Here is a 21,162-nt window from a genome sequence, read left to right as displayed (position 1 = left end):
AGCGAATCAAAACAAACATAGTGTAGTAATAGATTTTCAACTAGAATAGGGTACGTTAATCGTTTGCTTGGGACCAATAGGCTACTAAAGTGGTGAGCCAATTTAAAATCGTTAGTTTCGTATTGATTGTTGGTTATACTGAAAATAAGTGTTTTCTGCAAAATAGTATTCCTAACTATTATCTTTGTTTCAGTGTATAGATTCCATAGATAAGCGGAGACACAAAAAGTTGTTTTAGCAACCATGAAAAATAAATGATCTCACTGGCATCCGTGAAAAAAATTCATGCCATCATAGTTTTTTTTTGTTTCGTGCGTAAAAGTTCAAAATGAAGTGTAAAGCAATCCTTTGCAACAATGTATCGAGGAATGGTTTGCTTTATCTTTCCTTCTTCCGTCGTCCGCGAAATAAATAAGAATGTGGAGTGTGGAAAGCATTTTGTGCTCATAATATTACAATACTTCTCCCTCAAACAACACCACACAGCAAAAAAAATGTAATATCGATCAATGTAATTCAAGCTGATGTATGAAATTATGATATAATAGCAAAAAGCAGATACAATATTACATCAAATTTGAACGTTTACACGTCAAACGACACAACCCAAACGTCAAATCAGGTTCCCTACCAAAAACTCAGCCAGATTGTGGCGGCCATAAGCGCTCGTAAAATGCTGGATATTACACAACCGATGGATTGACCTGGTTGCAGCAGTTTAGATGTAATATTCAACAACTTTTTTTTCTATGCATGATGACGTCATGCTCGTTTGGCTACACTAACTGACAGTTCGTTTGGCTACATTATACTTTTCCTCCGCTTATCTATGGAATCTATAGTATCTATAGTTGTTATAACTGATCAATCTGGCCAGCGCTTAAGTTCATTTAAATAAGATCAGTTGATGGTAAATCCAAATTGTCTTATTTTTCTTTGTGAAAATTACATTGTAACGCGTTACGGGTTGGGGTAAGGGTGGATCTGACGATTGTATCGACTTGTTAATGTGGTGGGGGGTTTGTAAAATGGCATTTTTGTGTTACGTAATATTTTAATAGGTCCTTATCTAAATTGTCCCGCCTCTTCGTCTGATGGGCACACAGTGTACCCGTTCCTGAACGCATATTCAGCCACAGGGATCCGCCTGACACGTATGTTGACAGTTTGCGTCATTCATTCTTTTTATCTTCTTATTAGAAAAAAAGTTGCACTTGAATCTGTTGGAATTTGCTGCTGGATTTTCCGGAGAAAAGTCCGTGTATTCCGTGCTGGCCAAATTTACCAAAACGAGGACCAACGTAGACGGAAGCATCGTGCCCAGAGGTGTCGCCTGAAAATGATCTATACTTCTATCCGGATAAGGTGAAATCGAACGAAAACGAGATCACCAGCTAATCTTGGAAGGTTTCGTTGCTGCAGAGTGGAAACTGAGTGGGCACACGTAAAAGAATAATAAGCGAAAGTTTCATCTGTTTCCTGGAGTGAATAATTCTGTGCGAAGGCCATTTATCGAAGGTTTAGCAGAGTATCAACGAAACAACGATGGCCAGTCCAAGGACCAGACGGGTGTTGAGCGATTTGAAGCCCAACAACGAAAACAATGTAAGTTTTAATTATTGGATGGGGATTTTCCATATGTTCTATGTATGCATGGTGTGGTGATTATTGCAGAAATGCTTCGAATGTGGCACTCATAACCCGCAGTGGGTATCGGTGACGTACGGAATATGGATCTGTTTGGAATGCTCCGGAAAGCACCGTGGATTGGGAGTGCATCTGTCTTTCGTTCGATCGGTTTCGATGGACAAGTGGAAAGATGTCGAGCTGGAGAAGATGAAGGCAGGTGGAAACCGAAATGCACGAATCTTCTTCGATTCCCAAGACGACTGGGATGAAACTATGCCGATACAGAAAAAGTATAGTACCCGTGCTGCGGCGCTATATCGTGACAAAATTGCCACCCTGGCACAAGGGAAGTCTTGGGACCAGGCTTCAGCTTTGCCCAGAGTAGGTAAGGACAGCGGATTTTCCTCATCTTCAGCACATTCCAATAGTAGTGCAAATAGCGGTGGGTTGATGACGCATTCGAGAAGCAGTGGCTCGATGCAGTCTAGCGGATATTCCTCCTCCTCGTCCACCGGAGGGTATCAGAATGGTGGTGGCTATCAGGACACGGGCTACCAACAGTTCCAAACAGCGGAATTTAAATCGCAGAAGGATGAATTCTTTAACCGTAAACAGGAGGAAAACGCATCACGGCCGGAGAATTTGCCACCGAATCAGGGTGGAAAGTATGCCGGGTTTGGCTATTCGAGAAATCCGCCACCCAGGAGTCAATCCCACGAACTGTTCGACACAGTCCAGTCGTCACTGGCTAGCGTAAGATGTGATTTTTGTGTGCTGTTAGAAGGAAATTTTATGGTTTTTATTTTCAGGGTTGGACCGTCTTTTCTAAGGTGGCCAACGTTGCCAAGGAGAACGCGTTGAAGTATGGCAGTTTGGCCTCGCAAAAGGTAGTTGAGGTTTCTGGCACTGTTACTGATAAGGTAGAAAACATTTTTTGTTGGTGTTGTATGATTTCGGCTTTTGATTTTCGATTATTATTTCAACTATGAATGTAGGTTAAAGAAGGAACACTCCTAGAAGGAGTTGGTTCGCAAGTATCAAGTTTGGCCAGCAAGGTTAGTAATTTTATGTTGCATCGTTTGGAATTTTTAGTCAGTTTCTAAGTTAAGATTGTCGCGACTTCACAGTAGTTCATAGTCATCAAAACTGTGTTGTATTTATAGGTTGGCGAGGTAGGTCGCAAAGGTTGGGGCAACATCGGCAGTACTGGCAGTTATAGCGCTCCAGACGGAAACGATCACTACAACAATTTCCCATCGGACAACGGATCTGGCGGCTATCAGCGATCGTCATCGAATGGAAAACTCAGCGGATACGGAGGTGGTGACGGCGGTGGTAGCAATGATTGGAACTCTTGGAACAACGATAGCAATTCGAACGCCATAAAATCATAGTAAGAAATTCTTCTTTTATTGATAATTTTCTTAAACATCATAAATGTGTAACCGTCCCATCCCCTTAGTCAAAATGCAGACAACGAGGATGACGATGGTTGGTCCGGATTTGAGTCTCACACGACCACAACGTCCAAGAGTGATGGCGGATATCAGAATGCTTCCCTTAGCGCTGCCACTGCAACGAATGACATTCGAAATCAGAACACATCCACTTCCACGAGCCAGCAGCAGATGAGATCCAGCTCCAGTCGAAGCAGCTTGAAAATGAAGCAAAATGCCAGCCTAGAGAATGACTTCGCTTCGCTGGACATCAAGAGCAAAGTCGCAGCTCCGGCAGCGACTACAAGCAAAAAGAATAACAACCCGGAAGATGATCTGTGGAATATGCTGAACAACTAGGCAAATAAAATGGCCTGTTTCAGCCAGACGGAATCTTCAAAACGAAATGACCTGAGTGTCCGATTTACTAAGGAAACGATAACTGGAAAATGCCGATGATATTCTTTTCTTTCGTATTGTTTTTAGCATTTGAGGTAAAAGAGTTTATGCCGTACATCCACATTATAATCCCTGTGGCCCATCTCCTTGCGTCCCATTCCTATTTTAGCGAAAACTTAATCACAAACAGAAGAGTATTTAGCAGAATATAATTAGCAAGAAAGTTTATTGTGAGAACCAATTATGAATGAATATATTATGATATACAAAGCAAAAAAAAACTTGAAATACGAAGAAAAGCAGAGAAAACACGAGTAGCAAAACCATAGAAGCCGTGTAATACAACTATATTACAATAACCAAGAAGAGATGAGCCGGCAGTATAAATCAATTATATGAAAAACCCGAGGTAAAACGTTACTGTGGTACATTCTAAAACGCAATCTATATTATATATGTGCAACTTGGAATGATGAAGTGTTGATTTTTTTTCCGAAAGTACCTGAATTTTTACAAAAAATTGCTTATTGCAGACTGCGCGTCATTTCGCGGTTCCCCTTTTTGGTGGAATTGAACCAATGAGCTGGATTACCGAGGTGAAGCAGTCGATAAAGTTGTGTGCGTAAAACCCCTGTACGATACATGCAATTAGTGACGTCACTAATTGCGTTTACGTTGATTTTTTGGATTACTAATCAACCATATTTCACGATCTGCTTCACCTCTCTCTGTACCTCATTGGAATTGAACCATTTCTGGATCAACAATAGAAAAGGGCCCATCAGCATTTGTAAAAAAACCGTTCCAAAGCCCATTCCTCACAAATCGAAGGCCGCTCACACAAACCAACACCATCATCGTGTCTCAAAACTGAAATGCATAAAAAATGACAAAATGATACACTCTTTGAACACTGTCAAAGAATCATTGTACACAAAATCAACTTTGTTCAATTAAAACAAAAAAAACTAACCCATCTGGTGGATGGTGGCACAAGCTTATAAGGAAATTCTATTACAGTGAACCACATTATTTTAATGGATTTCTTCGCCAGTTAGTCGTCTGTCTCTTCGTTTGTGCTTATAGCGAATTCGTGCGAAACCGAACTTTTTGTCAGTGCGAACCTCAACCTGAGCTGGTTTAAAAAACAAACGAGAAAACTGACGTTTGTCAGAAAACAGGCATGTCTTAACTGTTCAGCAATCAAATGTCACTTTTGCTGAGACCTCAGTGAAATTTTTTTTGCCGAGATTTGCACAGCCGATTTCGGTAGAAAAAACTAAGTGTGTACCCAACAGTAGGTAAATATGATTATACTCAACGTTGGGTTCTCACACTTTACTACCCCTGTTGGGTGGTTTTGCTCCTCCGTTTTTGACAACATTAGTATGAGAAAAGGAGACAAACTAGTCAAAAGTAGGTAAAAGTTAACTGGCTGTTGGGTACTTTTTTCTTACCGTGTCACGGTAAGAAAAAAGTACTCAAAATTAAGTTACTTTCACTCAACACGTGGCTTCCGTGGGGCTATGTAAAATTAAGTTAAACAAGGAAACTCAATTTTAAGTAATCCTGATGAAGAAACCATTGAGTAAAAATTACCTAACGATCAATCGAATGGAATAGGTAAAAAATACCCAACGTACCAGCATGCAACCGGTTTTCGTTGCAACTTATTTTGTCACTACCCCCTACGGATACCATTCACAAACGATATCATAGATGGTACGACCATACCGTATAGAGTTGGGATAATATCCAGAATTAGTGGTTAGGCGATTCTTATGTTTATGCGGGCTATGTACCAAACACTAACGAAGACTAATGCGAGGACTAATTGAGCAGGAACGGAAGCGATGAAGCACAAACAAATGACAGCGTCGATGGCAGTGCAGGTTTCTATGATTTTCATCCAAAATTAAGTAAAAAGTACCCAACCGTGAAAACATATCGGTTGAGTACTATTAACTGAAAATTGAGTTCTTTTTTACTTTGAATCGCAGCGTGTTTTAATTAAATGGAATGTATCGATAAATATTTCAGGATATTCTTCGTAAATTACTTTACGCAATACAATTTACTAACATGTACATTTTAAACAACTACGGAAAGTACTAATTCAATCAATAATGACAAATACTACGTTTTTAAGCTAAACGATGATTAACAGAAAATTAACCTTAATTTGAGTTCATATATTGTTACTCAATAGATGAGAAAATTTGACCCATCGCCGCTTTTCTGATTCACTCAACGGTAGACCTCAAATGATAGAATCCAACGGTGAGTTTTTTAAACTTAATTTTGGGTACTTTTTTCTTACCGTGATACTCCTCAGAAAAATGCTACGCTCGGCTCATTTGAAGCTCGCGAGCGAGGCTCCATTAAGCCGATTATGGGCAGGATAAGAATTCCAAGCGGACAAGATAAAAGATAGTCACCCCTATTCTGTATTTCGTTTCGAACGAAATTCTCATACAAAAAAATATTTTTTTGTATGAGAATTTCGTTCGAAACGAAATACAGAATAGGGGTGAGTTCCTTGCTTCTACTTCACGGTAAATTATAGAAAATAGCATCTACGATGGGCTGAGCATGTAGCACGGATACCGAAAGAGCGACAAGCAAAGATAATATTAAACTCCAGAGAATAGACCTCGCACAAGTTGGCTTTTTGCAGTTGGGGATGGCATTAGGTTACACGCCTGGTGCTTTAAATTGGTTCCCATGGATAATTCGGATAACTGGTGCTACTGTGATCAATTTGATTTCTCCTCGTTTATTTTCCGGTTGTCATTTCCATTTTTTTATCATCTTCTTTTCCGAAGTAGGGCATCAGGTTTTTTTTTACAGTACAGTTACACGTATTATAGAGTTACCAACAGTGGATTTTGTTTTGTGTCTTTTATTTTTCCTGCTTAGCTTAGATTATTATTTGTTTGTTTTAAGATGTAGCTACTTTTACGGTAAGGTTCTCTATGTATAGTCAGCATTTTGTTTTGCTTTAAGATTAGGTCTAGCAGTAGATACAGGAATGCTGTTTATTCAAAGTTCAAATTTCGTACATTGTGTTTCTTTCATTTGTTAATTATATAGTTTCAACAACGCTTAATTTTGATGCATTTTCAACGTTTTGCTTGGCCAATGATTTTTTTTCTGCGGAATGAATTTGGCTACATGTTTGTTTTGCTTATACAGTTTTCAAAATTCAACGCCAAATAGGTTATATTTTGTGTAACATCGAAACATTAGTCGCTGATTTGTAGTTATACGGAATGTCCTTTCTATTAATAAGTACTGGTTTGGTGTTTCTCCTGGTTTATAATTCTTCTAAGAAGCTACACTGTATGCTTGCAATCAAAAGTTGCAACCGAAAAAATACTGTTCCAAAAATAGTCTTTTACTTTTTAATTTTCTTCGTCGTCAATCCTTTCTATAAAAGCTAGCATGCAGTTTGTTAGTTTTAAATTGTGTAGAAGCTTGTCGGTATTAATCAAAGAAAGGAATAATCAGAGCAAGTCCAATAGATTGTTACTGTGTAATTGGGTGTTGTTTCATATCAACATCTAAGCAGGTACCAATTCCGATTTCCAACGATGATTCGTGCGATTGAGTGTTCAACTGTTAAGGCGATGACATCTTGAGTGATTATTTTTCTTTGCAAACTATCAAAATTGTTTCAGAATAAAAATACTTCTTTCCATCAATCAATCAATCAATCAATCAATCAAGGAGGGGCACCGAGAAATAATGTCTTGTTTAAATTACAATATTGGACGAAATTGTGTTGAATAGTAATAGTGGGGTTTGCCTTAGCAATTATTTATTTCTACATCTCACATCGATTTCCACTTATGCGTATCTCTAGACTCGTACACAAAAAAAAATCACGATTTGTATCACTTTCATGAACTCAGAGTTGTAAAACAAAAAACTAATAATTTACACATTTTGGGAAATAGAACTTCTCATGGAGGTATTTTTTACAATAAGGTAGCTTACCGCTTAAATACGCTAATTCAGCCCTCTATTGCGTTGGCTAGAAATTTCAATACATTACGCACTAAACATAATTCCTGCTGGTTTTGTTTTCGACTCTTATCCGTAGGTAATCTACTACTCGCATTCTGCATATCTCGATTAATATATAATAAAGTTAATATTATTTCGTGTAATATCGCTTATTATATATTAAAGTCTTTTCTCACAATGCTGAAACGGAATGAACAGAGAAAGAGGGATTCGCTCCTTTGGACCGAAACCCGGAATGGACACACTAACTTACAAAACGAACAAAAAAAAACGATCCTTAACATAGTATTGCTCCACAGAGTACAGAAAATGAAAATAAACAACTAATCTCAACACAGTTTTCCACAAAGAATAAGATCTCTCGTAAATCACACTCTCTTCCCTTTCAGCCATTGATTTCCCACCAGCGTTCCCTTAAACAGTCTAATAACTATTGCCATTCTCCTCGTCCTTGTTGGCGCGGCGGCATTTTCCCTGCCCAACCGTTGCGTTGTCCTCATCCGAGCTGGATTCACTGGAGTCGTTCGTCGAGTCGATTTCGATTTCGTCTTCGTCATCATCGTCGTCGTCGGTGTCCTTGGCCGAGGTCGTACTCTTTTGCATGGCCTGTTTGATCCGCTGATGACGGTCCTGATGTCTTTTGATGACCGACGGCAGCTCCGGATTGCTTTCCAGGGTGGACCGTTGGCTGGACGGAGCGTGACTGTACTCGGAGGTGTTGTCCTCGTCCGAGATGGTCACGTTCGATGCGTGTTTGATGTGGATGATGGATGGAGCTGCGGCTGCCGCACCGCCGGCCACCGGTGAACAGGGCGAAGTGGACGATGTCCCAAGGGCACCGGCAACCGGCGAAGCACTGGACGACGGAGAGGTTGGATGGTGATAGCATTGAGCAGATGCGGAATTTACGGCGAGAGCCGAGTTTGGAGACAGCTTACGGCGGCCCCGCTTGATCGGGAGACGGGCAATGCTGGAATGGGAAACGGGAATGAAATATTTGAATGTGTGTTTGTGTTTATTAAAAAAAGATCATTTAGAAAATGTCACCAAATTTTGTTTAATTTACAATAATTGTTGAAAGTTGAATTAATAGAACTTAGCAGTGCTGCGTCAACGACTTTTACTCAAAACCCGAAAAATAGGTAAAATACAGCATTCTAATCCAGGAAAATAATATATATACACGTTTAAGTGAGAGCAATATCATACTGGAAATGTTAAATATAAAAAATAAACAGCTAGGTTACCTTCGAACACTTGCGCCGCTAAATCACAAGTTCGGTGAAAAATTGGAAAAAAAATGTTAAATTTAAAATAAGTAGCATCTCTGATATACATGTTCAGTTGAAAATAGAAAATCGTTAAATTTGAAATGACCAACGCAGACGGCAGACAAGTTCAGGGAATATTTGAAAAAAAAAAAAATGTTAAATTTGAAATGAATTGCGTCCCTGGTAAACATGGTCAGGGAAAATTTGATCAAAATCATAAAATTTGCGGTGGCTAGCGCCCATAGTAGACCAGTTCAGGTTAAAATTGTTAAAACTCTTGAACTCCTGGCTTGCGCCCCTGGTAAACGTGATGAGGGAAAAATAAAAAATAAACTTGAAATGGCAGACAAGTTTATGGAAAAATGTTTTTTTCTTTCTTTCCGAAGTGATTCAGATCATTTATGAAGTGATTCAATACTTTCTGAAGTGATTATAAAAAAAAATCTGAAGTGAATACATACTTTTGGAATTGATTTCGAATATTTCTGGGATGATTCAGTTCTTTTAGCAGTGATTATGAACCTTAATGAATTGATCATTATGATGTGATCCCAAACTTTTATGAAGCGATTCAGTACTTTCCGAAATGATTTCGAATTTAACTTAAAATTTTAAAATTTCTGTGAAGTGATTTCGTTTTAATCGGAACATTTCTGATGTGATTCAGTACTTTCCGAAGTGATTCAAACATTTTCAATGTGATTCAGTACTTTCCAAAGTGACTCCAAATACTTTCCTCAGAGATTTAGAACCTTTCTGATTACTGAAGTGATTCAGTTATTTCCGAAGTGATTTCGATTTTTTTATGTAGTGATTCAGTACTTTCCGAAGTGGTTAAGAACATTGCTGGAGTGCTTCAGTACTTTTCGAAATGATTTCGATCGTTTATGAAATGATTCAGTACTTTCCGAAGTGATTTTAGACTTTTCTGAAGTGATTCCGAATTTGTAAAGTAATTCTTACCGAAGTGATTTAGAACATTCCTATGATTCTGTTCTTTTAGAAGGGATTCCGGTTTTTTTGAAGGGATTCAGTAATTTCCGAAGTGATTTTGAACTTTTCTGAAGTGAATCAGTACTTTTTCAAGTTCCAAACACGCTAAATTTGAGTCGAACAATTTTTGGCCGTTCCACCCTTTATGTACTTAAGTTTTAGTCCCCAGATTTTCCCAATGGTTCTTCGGCAACGGCCAAAGGCCCTGCATGCATTTTTTACTCTGAATTCAATTTAACTTGACTACGCACATCTGTCTCAGACCAAAAGACTCCGAAAATAATACAATAGTTGATTTCTGGAGTCCTTTTTGAATGGGTCGTATGTAACATTTATGTCAATTAGAGAGACGGGGTGTTTTGTTTTGGTAAACAAAAAAATGTTTCTATTTTCAATGTGAAGGATAATTCTTTCAAAACTTCCCATTAACTAACATCTCAGGAGTGTTGCTATCAACTGAGTAAGGTATTGATAGCGTTTCTGTTGAAAATCAAACCAATCAATATTATACGACCTTTTGCATGCCTTGGTTTTACATTCGACCGTGCGCTTTTTAGCGGCTTAAAAATGTATTATTATGAGTAATTCCTCACCAAAAACTTAGTTATCATTTTATAGACCACCCACAACCGTTTAACATTGAATATTTGCAAAATTTGCACTTTTATTGGGAAAAAAACAACAGGTCTTATGTACAGTTTTTACGCTTCTGTCAAATTTGTTACATACGACGATTGACACCCCCATAGAAGTTAGGTGTCGTATGTAAAATTGAGCTATGTTTTGGTCAGTTGGCACATACGACGAATAGTTTTTTGACGACAAAATGAAACAGAAATGAGGTAGCGGGCCCAAATTTTGCCTATAGTAAGAGTAAGCAGAGTAGTGTCTGGTAGCATTAAAATTTCAATTTGTTTACATTTGTTACTGACGATTCAATCAAAAAGGAGTCCAGATTTGTTCGAATCAACCGAAAGATCAACATGGTAACACCATAGAGGTAACTCTAAGACTAGTAGGTCCCGAAGAAAATCATTATTATTTTTGGCTCACTCAGTACCAGAACAACGGTCCCAAGCAGTCCCAAGCTATTTCACTCACCCCTGCATGTTCTGCATGAATCCACACACCCCTGATGTTATCTGTCAAACTTTCATAGCGAATCAAAACAAACATAGTGTAGTAATAGAATTTCAACTAGAATAGGGTACGTTAATCGTTTGCTTGGGACCAATAGGCTACTAAAGTGGTGAGCCAATTTAAAATCGTTAGTTTCGTATTGATTGTTGGTAACACCATAGAGGTAACTCTAAGACCAGAAGGTCCCGAAGATACGTGCTCAACTTTTTGGCTCAGCTCTGGTACTATCTTCGGTCCCAAGCTAATCGATGCACCCCTCAAAACATAGGAAAATCTACGAACCCCTCATTTTATCTGTCAAACTTTCATAGCAAATCAAAACAAACATTGTGTAGTACTAGAATTTTGACTACAATGGGGTACGTTAAGCGATTTGCTTGGAACCAATAGGCTAGTCAAGTAGTGAGCCAATTTAAAATCCACCGGATACCACCGGTTGGTAACACTGCGCTAAGAGCGTTCTGCGATACATCAAATAAAGTGCTTATGTACAAACTAGAGAGGGTCTAGTATAAGAGAGGAGCGGATTCAAAACAAACTGCCTTGGCAATTTATGCCTAGGTGATTTCTAGCAACACTGCCAAGATAGGCGCTGCTCGATTGGCTCGGGCTTTGTCAGTTCGTTTGGCTCAATACCAGCCAGTCCACTCCTCTCTTATACTAGACCCTCTCTTGTTCAAACCAACTATCAGAGACGAGAGTGATCCAAGTAGGCTCTGCTAATGGACGGTTCGGATTTCTTGTGCTGTCAATATTTTGCATAAAGTTCAAACGAATGTTTTCCTTTTGGCCGGTGTGAAAAGTGTGATCTGTGAAAGACATCGTTACGATGACAAATTCCTTAATCCTTCGGGTCGGTTTTGCAAGCCGCGAAGTGATTTTTTGGTTTAAATGAGAAGAGGTGGTTGAACTACAGTTAGTGCTGATTGGCAAACGCGGTAAGAAGAAAACAGAAGAGAGTCATCGGATCCGTGTATGGCGCTCGTTGCGAGCTGTGGGATGAAGACGAAGCGTCTGGCGGAGGACAACAGACAGTAGCTAAAAGGGGACAGAAGAAAATCGTGGAGTAGAGAAGTCCGGAAAAGTTGATGTTCATTTTTATTTATAAAATAGGAATTTGGGGAGGCATTCTTCCCTTCAACTATACTTGGAAACTTTTTGATTTAGCAAGAATTTTAATCGACTGGCCTTACTCATACTGAAAAAAAAAATGTAAAAACTTTTCCGGTTGGATCGTTCAGCAGACCAGAGAGCTTTTTTTGTAAACCTTTCCTGAGCTTGGCTAGATAGGAATTCCACCAGTGGTGGGCGTTGGCATCGCTACTTACAATCAGTGGGAGACCTTTTGTACCATAGTATGCAATACACATTTAAATTTTTTCGCCGAGATTCCAACAGCCGAGTCGTTCTGCAATTTATTTAGCTGAGATTCAATAAAACAATTGACAAGACTCAACTAACAAATAACATTTTGCTGAGATATCAGCTAACAAACAGATATTTTGCAGAGATGTCAGCAAAAGTAAATGTCGAGGTAATCGACTGTTGGAGATTTTACCGAGCTAGAAGTGTGTAACCTTTTTAAAGTCATTCGTAGGTTATGTGTCATCATGTGGTACAGAAACTGAACAGTAAACGTATTTTCTATTAAGGTTTACAACGGTAACATCAATTTAACAGCACAAAAATCTCTGGTTGTTATTTCAAAGATTTGCGTAGCGTGAGTTTGTTTGTAACAAATGGATGGCAGGGTAGGGATTGAGAAAAGCAATGTGCTCTTGATCTCGAACTAAGCGACATACTGATGAAGAAGACAAACACCGGGGGGTACACCGATGGGCAGCTAACAACTTGGGAGAACACAAGATGACACTTAATTACTAAATCCTTAGATCTATCCGTTTTGAAAACACAAATTAAATTAAAATAGTCGGAATCTCGAAAGAAGAGTGATTGGACATTAGCCTTGCCATAACGCGTATAAAGTTGCGGCTCATGTCCAATCCTTTGAACCATGGTTTGTTCGACACCTGTGGGAGAATAGAATGTAACCATCTTCCCAAATCACCATCATTCCATTTTTGTTGCCAACTGATGAGGACTTGCTGACGAGTTCACAGTTCACTTTTACCTACTTTTGACTAGTTTGTCTCCTTTTCTCATTCTAATACTGTCAAAAACAGAGGAGCAAAACCCTCTGTTGGGCAAAGTGTGTAAAGTAGTAAATTGTGGCAACTCAACGTTGAGCATAATCATATCTCGATGAACTAAAGGGTGATACGGGCAAAATTTGGTCAATATCAACTTGACGTATTTCTTTCAATTTTGCATTTAAAAAACCTGAACACCCCTCATTTTGAAGGTGTGTGTGTGTAGAATGTTGCTCCTATTTTGATTTTGGAATTCAATTCACTCTTCAGTTGTCAAAATGCCGTCCAAGCAAGAAGAGCAGCGTATCAAAATTTTGCTCGCGCATCGCGAAAATCCGAGCTACTCGCACGCAAAGTTGGCAAAATCGCTAAAAGTTGCCAAATCAACCGTTACAAATGTAATTAAAGTGTTTGGGGAACGTTTGTCGACAGCCAGGAAGTCTGGATCGGGGGGAAATCGAAAACCGGAAGCCGCTGAGACGACAAAGAGAGTTGCCGGTAGTTTCAAGCGAAACCCTAACCTCTCTCTCCGAGATGCCGCAAATAAGCTGGGTGTATCGTCTACAACCGTGCATCGAGCCAAAAAACGAGCCGGACTATCGACTTACAAGAAGGTAGTGACTCCAAATCGCGATGATAAACAAAATATGACGGCCAAAGTGCGATCCCGGAGGCTGTACACGACGATGCTGACGAAGTTTGACCAACAATCAATACGAAACTAACGATTTTAAATTGGCTCACCACTTTAGTAGCCTATTGGTCCCAAGCAAACGATTAACGTACCCTATTCTAGTTGAAATTCTATTACTACACTATGTTTGTTTTGATTAGCTATGAAAGTTTGACAGATAACATCAGGGGTGTGTGGATTCATGCAGAACATGCAGGGGTGAGTGAAATAGCTTGGGACTGCTTGGGACCGTTGTTCTGGTACTGAGTGAGCCAAAAATAATAATGATTTTCTTCGGGACCCAGTGGTCTTAGAGTTACCTCTATGGTTTGACCAACAATCAATACGAAACTAACGATTTTAAATTGGCTCACCACTTTAGTAGCCTATTGGTCCCAAGCAAACGATTAACGTACCCTATTCCAGTTGAAATTCTATTACTACACTATGTTTGTTTTGATTCGCTATGAAAGTTTGACAGATAACATCAGGGGTGTGTGAATTCATGCAGAATATGCAGGGGTGAGTGAAATAGCTTGGGACTGCTTGGGACCGTTGTTCTGGTACTGAGTGAACCAAAAATAATAATGATTTTCTTCGGGACCCAGTGGTCTTAGAGTTACCTCTATGGTTTGACTGCGTGGTAATGGACGACGAAACCTACGTCAAAGCCGACTACAAGCAGCTTCCGGGACAGGAGTTTTATACGGCAAAAGGAAGGGGAAAGGTAGCAGATGTTTTCAAGCACATGAAACTGTCAAAGTTCGCAAAGAAATATCTGGTTTGGAAAGTGGCTTGAAAAGCAGCATTTTCATAGCTTCCGGGACTGTCAACCAAGAAATTTACGTGAAAGAGTGTTTGAATAAACGTCTGCTGCCTTTCCTGGAGAAACACGGTTGTTCCGTATTGTTTTGGCCGGATTTGGCATCTTGCCATTACGGTAAAAAGGCCATGGAGTGGTACGCCGCCAACAACGTGCAGGTGGTTCCCAAGGACAAGAACCCTCCCAACACGCCAGAGCTCCGCCCAATTGAGAAATACTGGGCTATTGTCAAGCGGAACCTAAAGAAGACCAAAAAAACTGCTAAGGGCGAGCAGCAGTTCAAGGCAAACTGGCTTTCTGCGGCGAAGAAGGTGGACGAGGTGGCTGTACAAAATCTGATGGCAGGGGTCAAGCGCAAGGCCCGGCAATTCGGATTTGGAAAAGCGGAAGCCTAACTGAATATTTTTCCTGAATTTTATACTAATTGAACTTGAAAAAGAAATTTAATTTGATTTTTTAAATAAACGATTTCACCGATTTACACGCGTTTTCCCTTGACCAAATTTTGACCGTATCACCCTTTATATGGTGCTATGTGCTTTGATCGATTCTCTTCATCGACTTTCTCTTTTCATAACCACTGCTATGCATAAGGTTTTCGCGCAAATTCTACCACATAGTTCTAGATAGAGCTGGAATAAGGGCGAATGTCGCAAGTGTAAACAAACTGAGGTTAATGCGTCACGTTATACTAGTATTAAAATGCTACAAAACAATTTTTAAAAAATTTGGTGACATAATGTACATTCTTAAAAAACGCAAAAATAAATAAGGGCGAAACCAATTTTTTTTTATTGCAAATTAAGTTGCCTCTTACGCCCGCTTCCTCCCATATACATAGATGGGGCGAAAGAGACATATTTTCTCAATACAAGACGAAAGATATAATTTGAATCTTTTCACTACTCCTTGCAATTACCGGTTGGTAATCAAAAAGAAACATTGTTAAACAAAGTGGAAACACCACAACGAATTTATCTGGAATCCAACAAACTGCAAAGGGTCTATAGTAACAAACCATCAGGAAAAAGAACGTAAACATTGAGGCGAAACAGACAATGTCAAAAACTAGCAGGCGAAACATAGGGGCGAAATGGCTTCTGTGAACGCTGCAGGGCGAATACAAGATACTATAAATCATAAAGGCGCATGCAACATTTTATTTTTTTTCGAGCTGTAAATAAAAATAATAATATCTTTATTTATCTCACAATAATGCTAACCAGTTATTTAATAATTAGATTAGTCCATATTTAGAAATGGGTTTATAGTTTATTTTATATTTAATTATTCTTGTTCTTGTTCAGAACATCAGATTTATTTTTCTCAGTCCAAGCCCATTGCGACATTTGCCCTTATTCCAGCTCTATCTAGAGTTTGATAAAAGAAATTCTCATCTAGCGTCCAAAACGTCAAATACAACAGGGAAAGTTTTGCAGCTGAGTTATTGACGAAAGAGAAATTCGATGAAGAGAATCGATCAATGCAGATAGGACCTTTTGAAATATTTTTCTAGATATATACCTACTTTTTATACAACTAACTTAGTTTTGGGTAAAAGCGAGTGGAAAGTTCCATACGAATTGCACACAAGTAAATGATCCCGCTTTACCTACTTTTGGCCTCGCTTTTGGCTTCCTGCACTATAGTGCCGAGATGAGTGAAAAGAACTTACTTTTGGGTACTTTTTGCTTACCGTGTAACTGGTGAGTTTTGTTAGTACACTCAAAAAATAAATCACATTTCCGATGGAAAATATCCATTACAATTTCACATAACTTTCATGTGATGTTTTGTTAGTACACTCAAAAAATAAATAGAATTCATGTGATCATTCAGGTAACAATAATTAATTTTGTTATTGGAAAAATATCATGTGCGTTCCCAATGGAAACTATATGAAAACTTTTTTCAGTGTAGTGTGATATCAGAGCTACCGTATGATAACTTATAATATCATCCGCTGTTGTTTGCTTGTTATTTTTTAACGACAATCAAATCAGGCATAACATTTGATAACGGCACAAAAGCATTTGTAAACAAACTTTCTAAGACCCTTTACACGCGAACCAAAGTACACCCACGCAAACCAATACCACTTTCGGAAAGGTGATAGTTGCCCCTATGCGATGATGTTGTTGGTTTGCGTAGGTGTATTTTGGTTCGCGTGTAAAGGGCCTTAGAAAGTTTGTTTACAAATGCTTTTGTGCCGTTATCAAATGTTATGCCTGAAATGAGATTATGGTGAGATTTGATCTTTTGATATTTTCCCAACACTGGCCCCAATGCTCAAATCTTTTCAAAAAATATATTTGAGATTCACCAAACGGAACTAACTTATAGCATAAAGTTTATAACAGTTGTCACGTTGAACAAAAGATCTACACTTTATGCTGGTACACCTCTTCAGCTAATTAAATATATTTTATCTTCCCGGCAGTTGATAACATCCCTAATAAAAATTACCATAAACGAACGATAACACAAATAATAGAACTATTCCTCAAATTGTTTGGATGATACCCCGAACACGTCGTTAAGCAAAATAACCATAACGATTTTATTAGGGGTACACACTCACACATCTCACCTGACGTGACATCTAGGTATATCGCTTGATTTACTGCTCATCATAGAGTAGGTAAAACATTCCTACTGTTATGAGTCATGTCCTCTCGGCAGATTTTATCATAAACAGCAAACAAGTGACCCGCTAATCGAAATTTCTGAACACAGTTAATTTGCCATCTCAAGTAGCTTCTTATCAGTTATATAGACGATATAACTCATGAGTTTATGACGCCCACGCTACATGCGGATGATAGCACAGGCAACTAAATATTTACTCGAGGTATTTTTAGAAGTCCTGTTCTGAGGCTTACCTCTTTCGTCGCAGCGCATAGTTGTACAGTTCAATCGGATCCTCGCCCTCCTCGTCAGTCCAGCTGTCGTTGCACTGTTCCTCGCTCTGCCTCGGCATATGATCTTCACCCACTCCATTTCCACTGTACACATAAGCGCCGACAGCGCTGCCTCCAGGGTTCAAGTTGCTTCCAGCCGTAGGATGCTTCATCAGTATTGCGCCATCTGATCGTTTACCTCCCTTTCCGAAACTCCCGTTGAGCATCTTATTGGCCCGATACACAATCACATTGTTATCGTTCAGGATGTTGCTATAATCCGTCAGTTGCTGCACGTGTCCACCGACTCCATTCACGCTTTGCTGCTGCAGCTTCTCCGAAATAAAGCTCACCTTACGGTCCAATGTGTCAATTTTATCATCATCACTGCAGTCACGATCCAATCGTTCGTTGCTATTCATTGCATCCATGATCGGATCCGGACTCGAGCAGGCACGTTCGTCCTCTTCCTCGTCCTCGTCGTCCAGGTCACGAAGCTGGTGGTGCTGGTGGTTACTACTCGTCAGCATGTCGCTACTTCGGCTATTCGTCATGGGAGTGGAGATCGAGTTTCCATTCTCCTCATCTTCAGGCACTTCTCCATCGTCTTCTGACTGGGGTTTGCCACACCGGTACCCTTGTGGCGTTTGCGGCTGGGCTGGGCTCAGGTCAGGGATTGGATCCCGTTTTTGTCGTTCTTCTTCCTCTTCTTCATCCTCACGCAGGCTGGTCGACATCCGTTTCGAAGCCAGGTTAGGACTAGGGCTTGCATCAGTCTCACTAATATCCATCGCATCGGTTTGCGTTTCGGTGTCCACCAGCTTAACGTGGCGGGTTTCCGGTTCGCTTTGGACGCGCCGATCCCGGCTAGGGCTCGATTTGGGAGAATTGAACGTGCCGGAACCGACCCGTCTGTGGCGGAATTTTTTCGTCCTACCGGCCGAATTGGAACCGGAAGCCACCACCCCGGGAGGGATGATGACCACCGACTTGGGGCTATGATTCGTACCATCTAATTGAGCATATAGGGTAGCCTTCATGGGGCTGTTTGGGGCGGACGTTGGACTAGGCATCGTAGATTCGCCGGGAACGACCGGCGTACCTTCTGGCGAGAGCGGTGTCGCCTGCGTCTGTTGACCTGGCGATAGGATCGTTGCCGCCGCTGACTGGAAGGTGAGCGTCGCACGCTTCCGACCGGCTTTGTCTCCGTTGCGCTTGAGTAGATTGCCACATTTACGGGGCTTGTAGCCGGGGAGCTGCTTCTCACGCCTGTTTGATGAAATAGGGAAAGAAAAGGTTATATAAGATTCATCTATTAGGAGAATTTTAGTTGTGCTTAACGTGATTCCTTGTAGAGTCCACAAATGGCCGCCACGTAGGCTATAAATGCACTTCCACCTCGAATTGTCAATTACACAAATCTCGGAAATTAGAGTTCTATTTCACCTGAAATTGCTACTCCATGTATGCTGGAGTGCAGCAAACGTGGAGTAACAGTTTCATTGTAGTACGTGTCGTGGAAGCTGATATTTGTGCAATTTTGAAGTCAGACTGAAATCAGACTGATGTTTAGGGTTTAGGTGGTGCTGAGTGGTGAGCGGGTGGTGGGCATCAATTATGTAAAATCAAGATAAATCAGGTTTTTCCAATAAAAATCAGGATAAATGAGGCATTTATAATTTTATCAGGATAAAGAAACACTATCCGGATACCTGGCAACCCTGGTGATACGATACAGAGCCCAAAACAATGACTGTCTTCATGGTTGAATTCAAACTACCACTGCACATTTTCTAGAGCGCATATCTCGGGCACTATTGTGACATCGAGCATGAAATTACTTCACCATATTTGGTATTTACGAATGGACGTGATTTCCTGGAAAACCGTTTCCCGGAAAACCATTTCCCGGAATTACATTTTCCGAAATTTATACCATTTCCCGGAGCGTACTGCTTCCAGAATACTAAGGCTGTGTTCCATTTGATGAATTTTCTCTTAAATTTGATACTTCGGAAATATATTATATTGTTCAAAAATCCTTCTGTTATTGATCTTCCGATTTTCGAGAAAGTGGTTTGTCAAAATTGATTCTTGGTCTGTCAGAAATAAGTCTGGTACAATAGCAGGATTATTTTAAAATTTTCCATTTGTCAAATTTAACTAAAAATTCACCATTTAAGTGAATTTTCACTTAATTTTTTTTTCACTTACTTTCTTTTACCAGACTATGTAGAAAAAATAGCTCGTAATATGAACGAAATTCGTTCGTTTTTGATAGCTTTTAATACAAACAAAACTATTTGAAATAGTTAAAGAAAGTAAATAATAAAATGCAAATACTGTTATAATGGTTTAAAACTCTGGTTTTTGCAGCTGGCTATAGTGTGGGCCCTCCTGGATGCAATGCATTTTTATGGTTTTTTTGGTTGATAATACAACTAGTGTTAAATAAGGTTTTATGATGTTTTCCATGCACACAGCTATAAAGTTATTATAAATCATAAAATGTTACTTTAGTGTTCTATAACTCGATAATCCTTTATCGAGTTGTAGAGATCACTGTAATTAGGAAAATCAACAGCTTTTCGAAATGGACAATGGATTCTGCGTAATGGTCATTCGGGGAATGGCATTCCGAGAAACTGTTTTCCGTTAAATGACGTATAATCAACCTAAAGTGGTAGTGCAAGTCAGCCATTTTTATACGCTGTATCGTATCACATCAACCAAGAAGAATTGAATATTAAAAATCTTCAACTTACTCCGCAATCTCCCTCTCCTTCTGTTCCAGCTGCACGAAGATCGCACTCAGCTGCAGGTACATGGTATTCGTCCGTTCCAACTTCCGCTCGTAGATCATGCGGATGTCCTGAGCGTGCTTCCACTCGTCCTTCCGCTTCTTGATGAGCTCCTGTTCGTACTTTTGGATGTTCATCCCATTGCTGGTCAGCTTCTGCATATGGCTTCGGATTTCCTCCCGCCAGGACTTTTGCGTTTCATAGTAGCCCTGCTCTTCGGTGCATAGCCGCAGCAGTTCATGACCTGCAATCTCCAGGTGCGTCATGATTATCTTAAACGAGGGCCTGTTTCGTGGCTTCGGACTCCAGCACTGTTTGATGAGCAGCTTGAATCCCTCGGGACAACTCGAAGGAATCGGCAGGTAGAGCGAGTTATTTCCAACGCCGAAAATTATCTGCGACGAGTCCACGTTCTTGTATGGCACTTCTCCGGTCAACAGTTCCCACAGGACCACCCCGTAGGACCAGATGTCGACCTTTTCGTTGCAGGGCTCGTTGCGGATCACCTCCGGTGCCATCCAGGCCACCGTGCCGGCAAAACTCATCTTTGTACTGATCTCGTTCCATTCGCGCGAGGTTCCGAAATCGCTGATCTTGATCACTTCACCTTCGCCAATCAGAATGCTGCAATGATGGGAAATCGTAGGAAAACAAAGTCATTAATAACTATTAGTAGCATGGGCATTTTTTCTAGTAGCTAGGTATCTATTGTATCTCTATAGCAATAAGTATAGCATCGATTACGTCATTCATGTAGCAGCATCATCTATCGGAAGGGGAAATCTGCCTTGTACAGGAGAATTTTATATAACACATAGCGACGCACAATTCATAGACGAATATAGGCTGTGACGTCATTTCTTGCAATGCTAGCGGTGCTGATGGTTGGAATTGGAAAACACAATCCGGAAGGCACAC

The 21,162-nt window shown here is 40.0% G+C and overlaps 2 protein-coding genes across 3 annotated transcripts in view; one reads left to right on the top strand and one right to left on the bottom strand.

The window, feature by feature from the left end:
• The first annotated feature begins 1,188 nt into the window (after window positions 1-1,188).
• On the top strand, window positions 1,189-3,934 carry ArfGAP1 (ADP-ribosylation factor GTPase-activating protein 1). Its single transcript, XM_065234416.1, has 6 exons — window positions 1,189-1,605; window positions 1,675-2,382; window positions 2,439-2,549; window positions 2,625-2,684; window positions 2,793-3,022; window positions 3,092-3,934. Exons 1-6 carry the CDS (start codon window positions 1,546-1,548, stop codon window positions 3,423-3,425), a joined length of 1,503 nt encoding a protein of 500 aa, XP_065090488.1. The 5' UTR covers window positions 1,189-1,545; the 3' UTR covers window positions 3,426-3,934.
• Window positions 3,935-6,231: 2,297 nt separating this feature from the next.
• Window positions 6,232-21,162, bottom strand: part of wnd (wallenda) — an 84,610-nt gene continuing 69,679 nt past the window's right edge. For both annotated transcript variants that reach the window (XM_065234586.1, XM_065234587.1), the window contains exons 4-6: window positions 20,209-20,868; window positions 17,426-18,712; window positions 6,232-8,463 (exon numbers count right to left, since the gene is read on the bottom strand). In XM_065234586.1, coding sequence (XP_065090658.1) covers window positions 7,917-8,463; window positions 17,426-18,712; window positions 20,209-20,868 — 2,494 coding nt within the window. In that variant the 3' untranslated portion in view covers window positions 6,232-7,916. The remainder of the gene's footprint in view (window positions 8,464-17,425; window positions 18,713-20,208; window positions 20,869-21,162) is intronic.

This window comes from Ochlerotatus camptorhynchus, unplaced genomic scaffold (assembly GCF_037179485.1).
Source record: "Ochlerotatus camptorhynchus isolate MF236.1 unplaced genomic scaffold, CSIRO-AGI_Acam_v1.1 ptg000434l, whole genome shotgun sequence".
Taxonomy (NCBI): domain Eukaryota; kingdom Metazoa; phylum Arthropoda; class Insecta; order Diptera; family Culicidae; genus Ochlerotatus; species Ochlerotatus camptorhynchus.
This window is presented reverse-complemented; position numbering and strand designations above follow the sequence as displayed.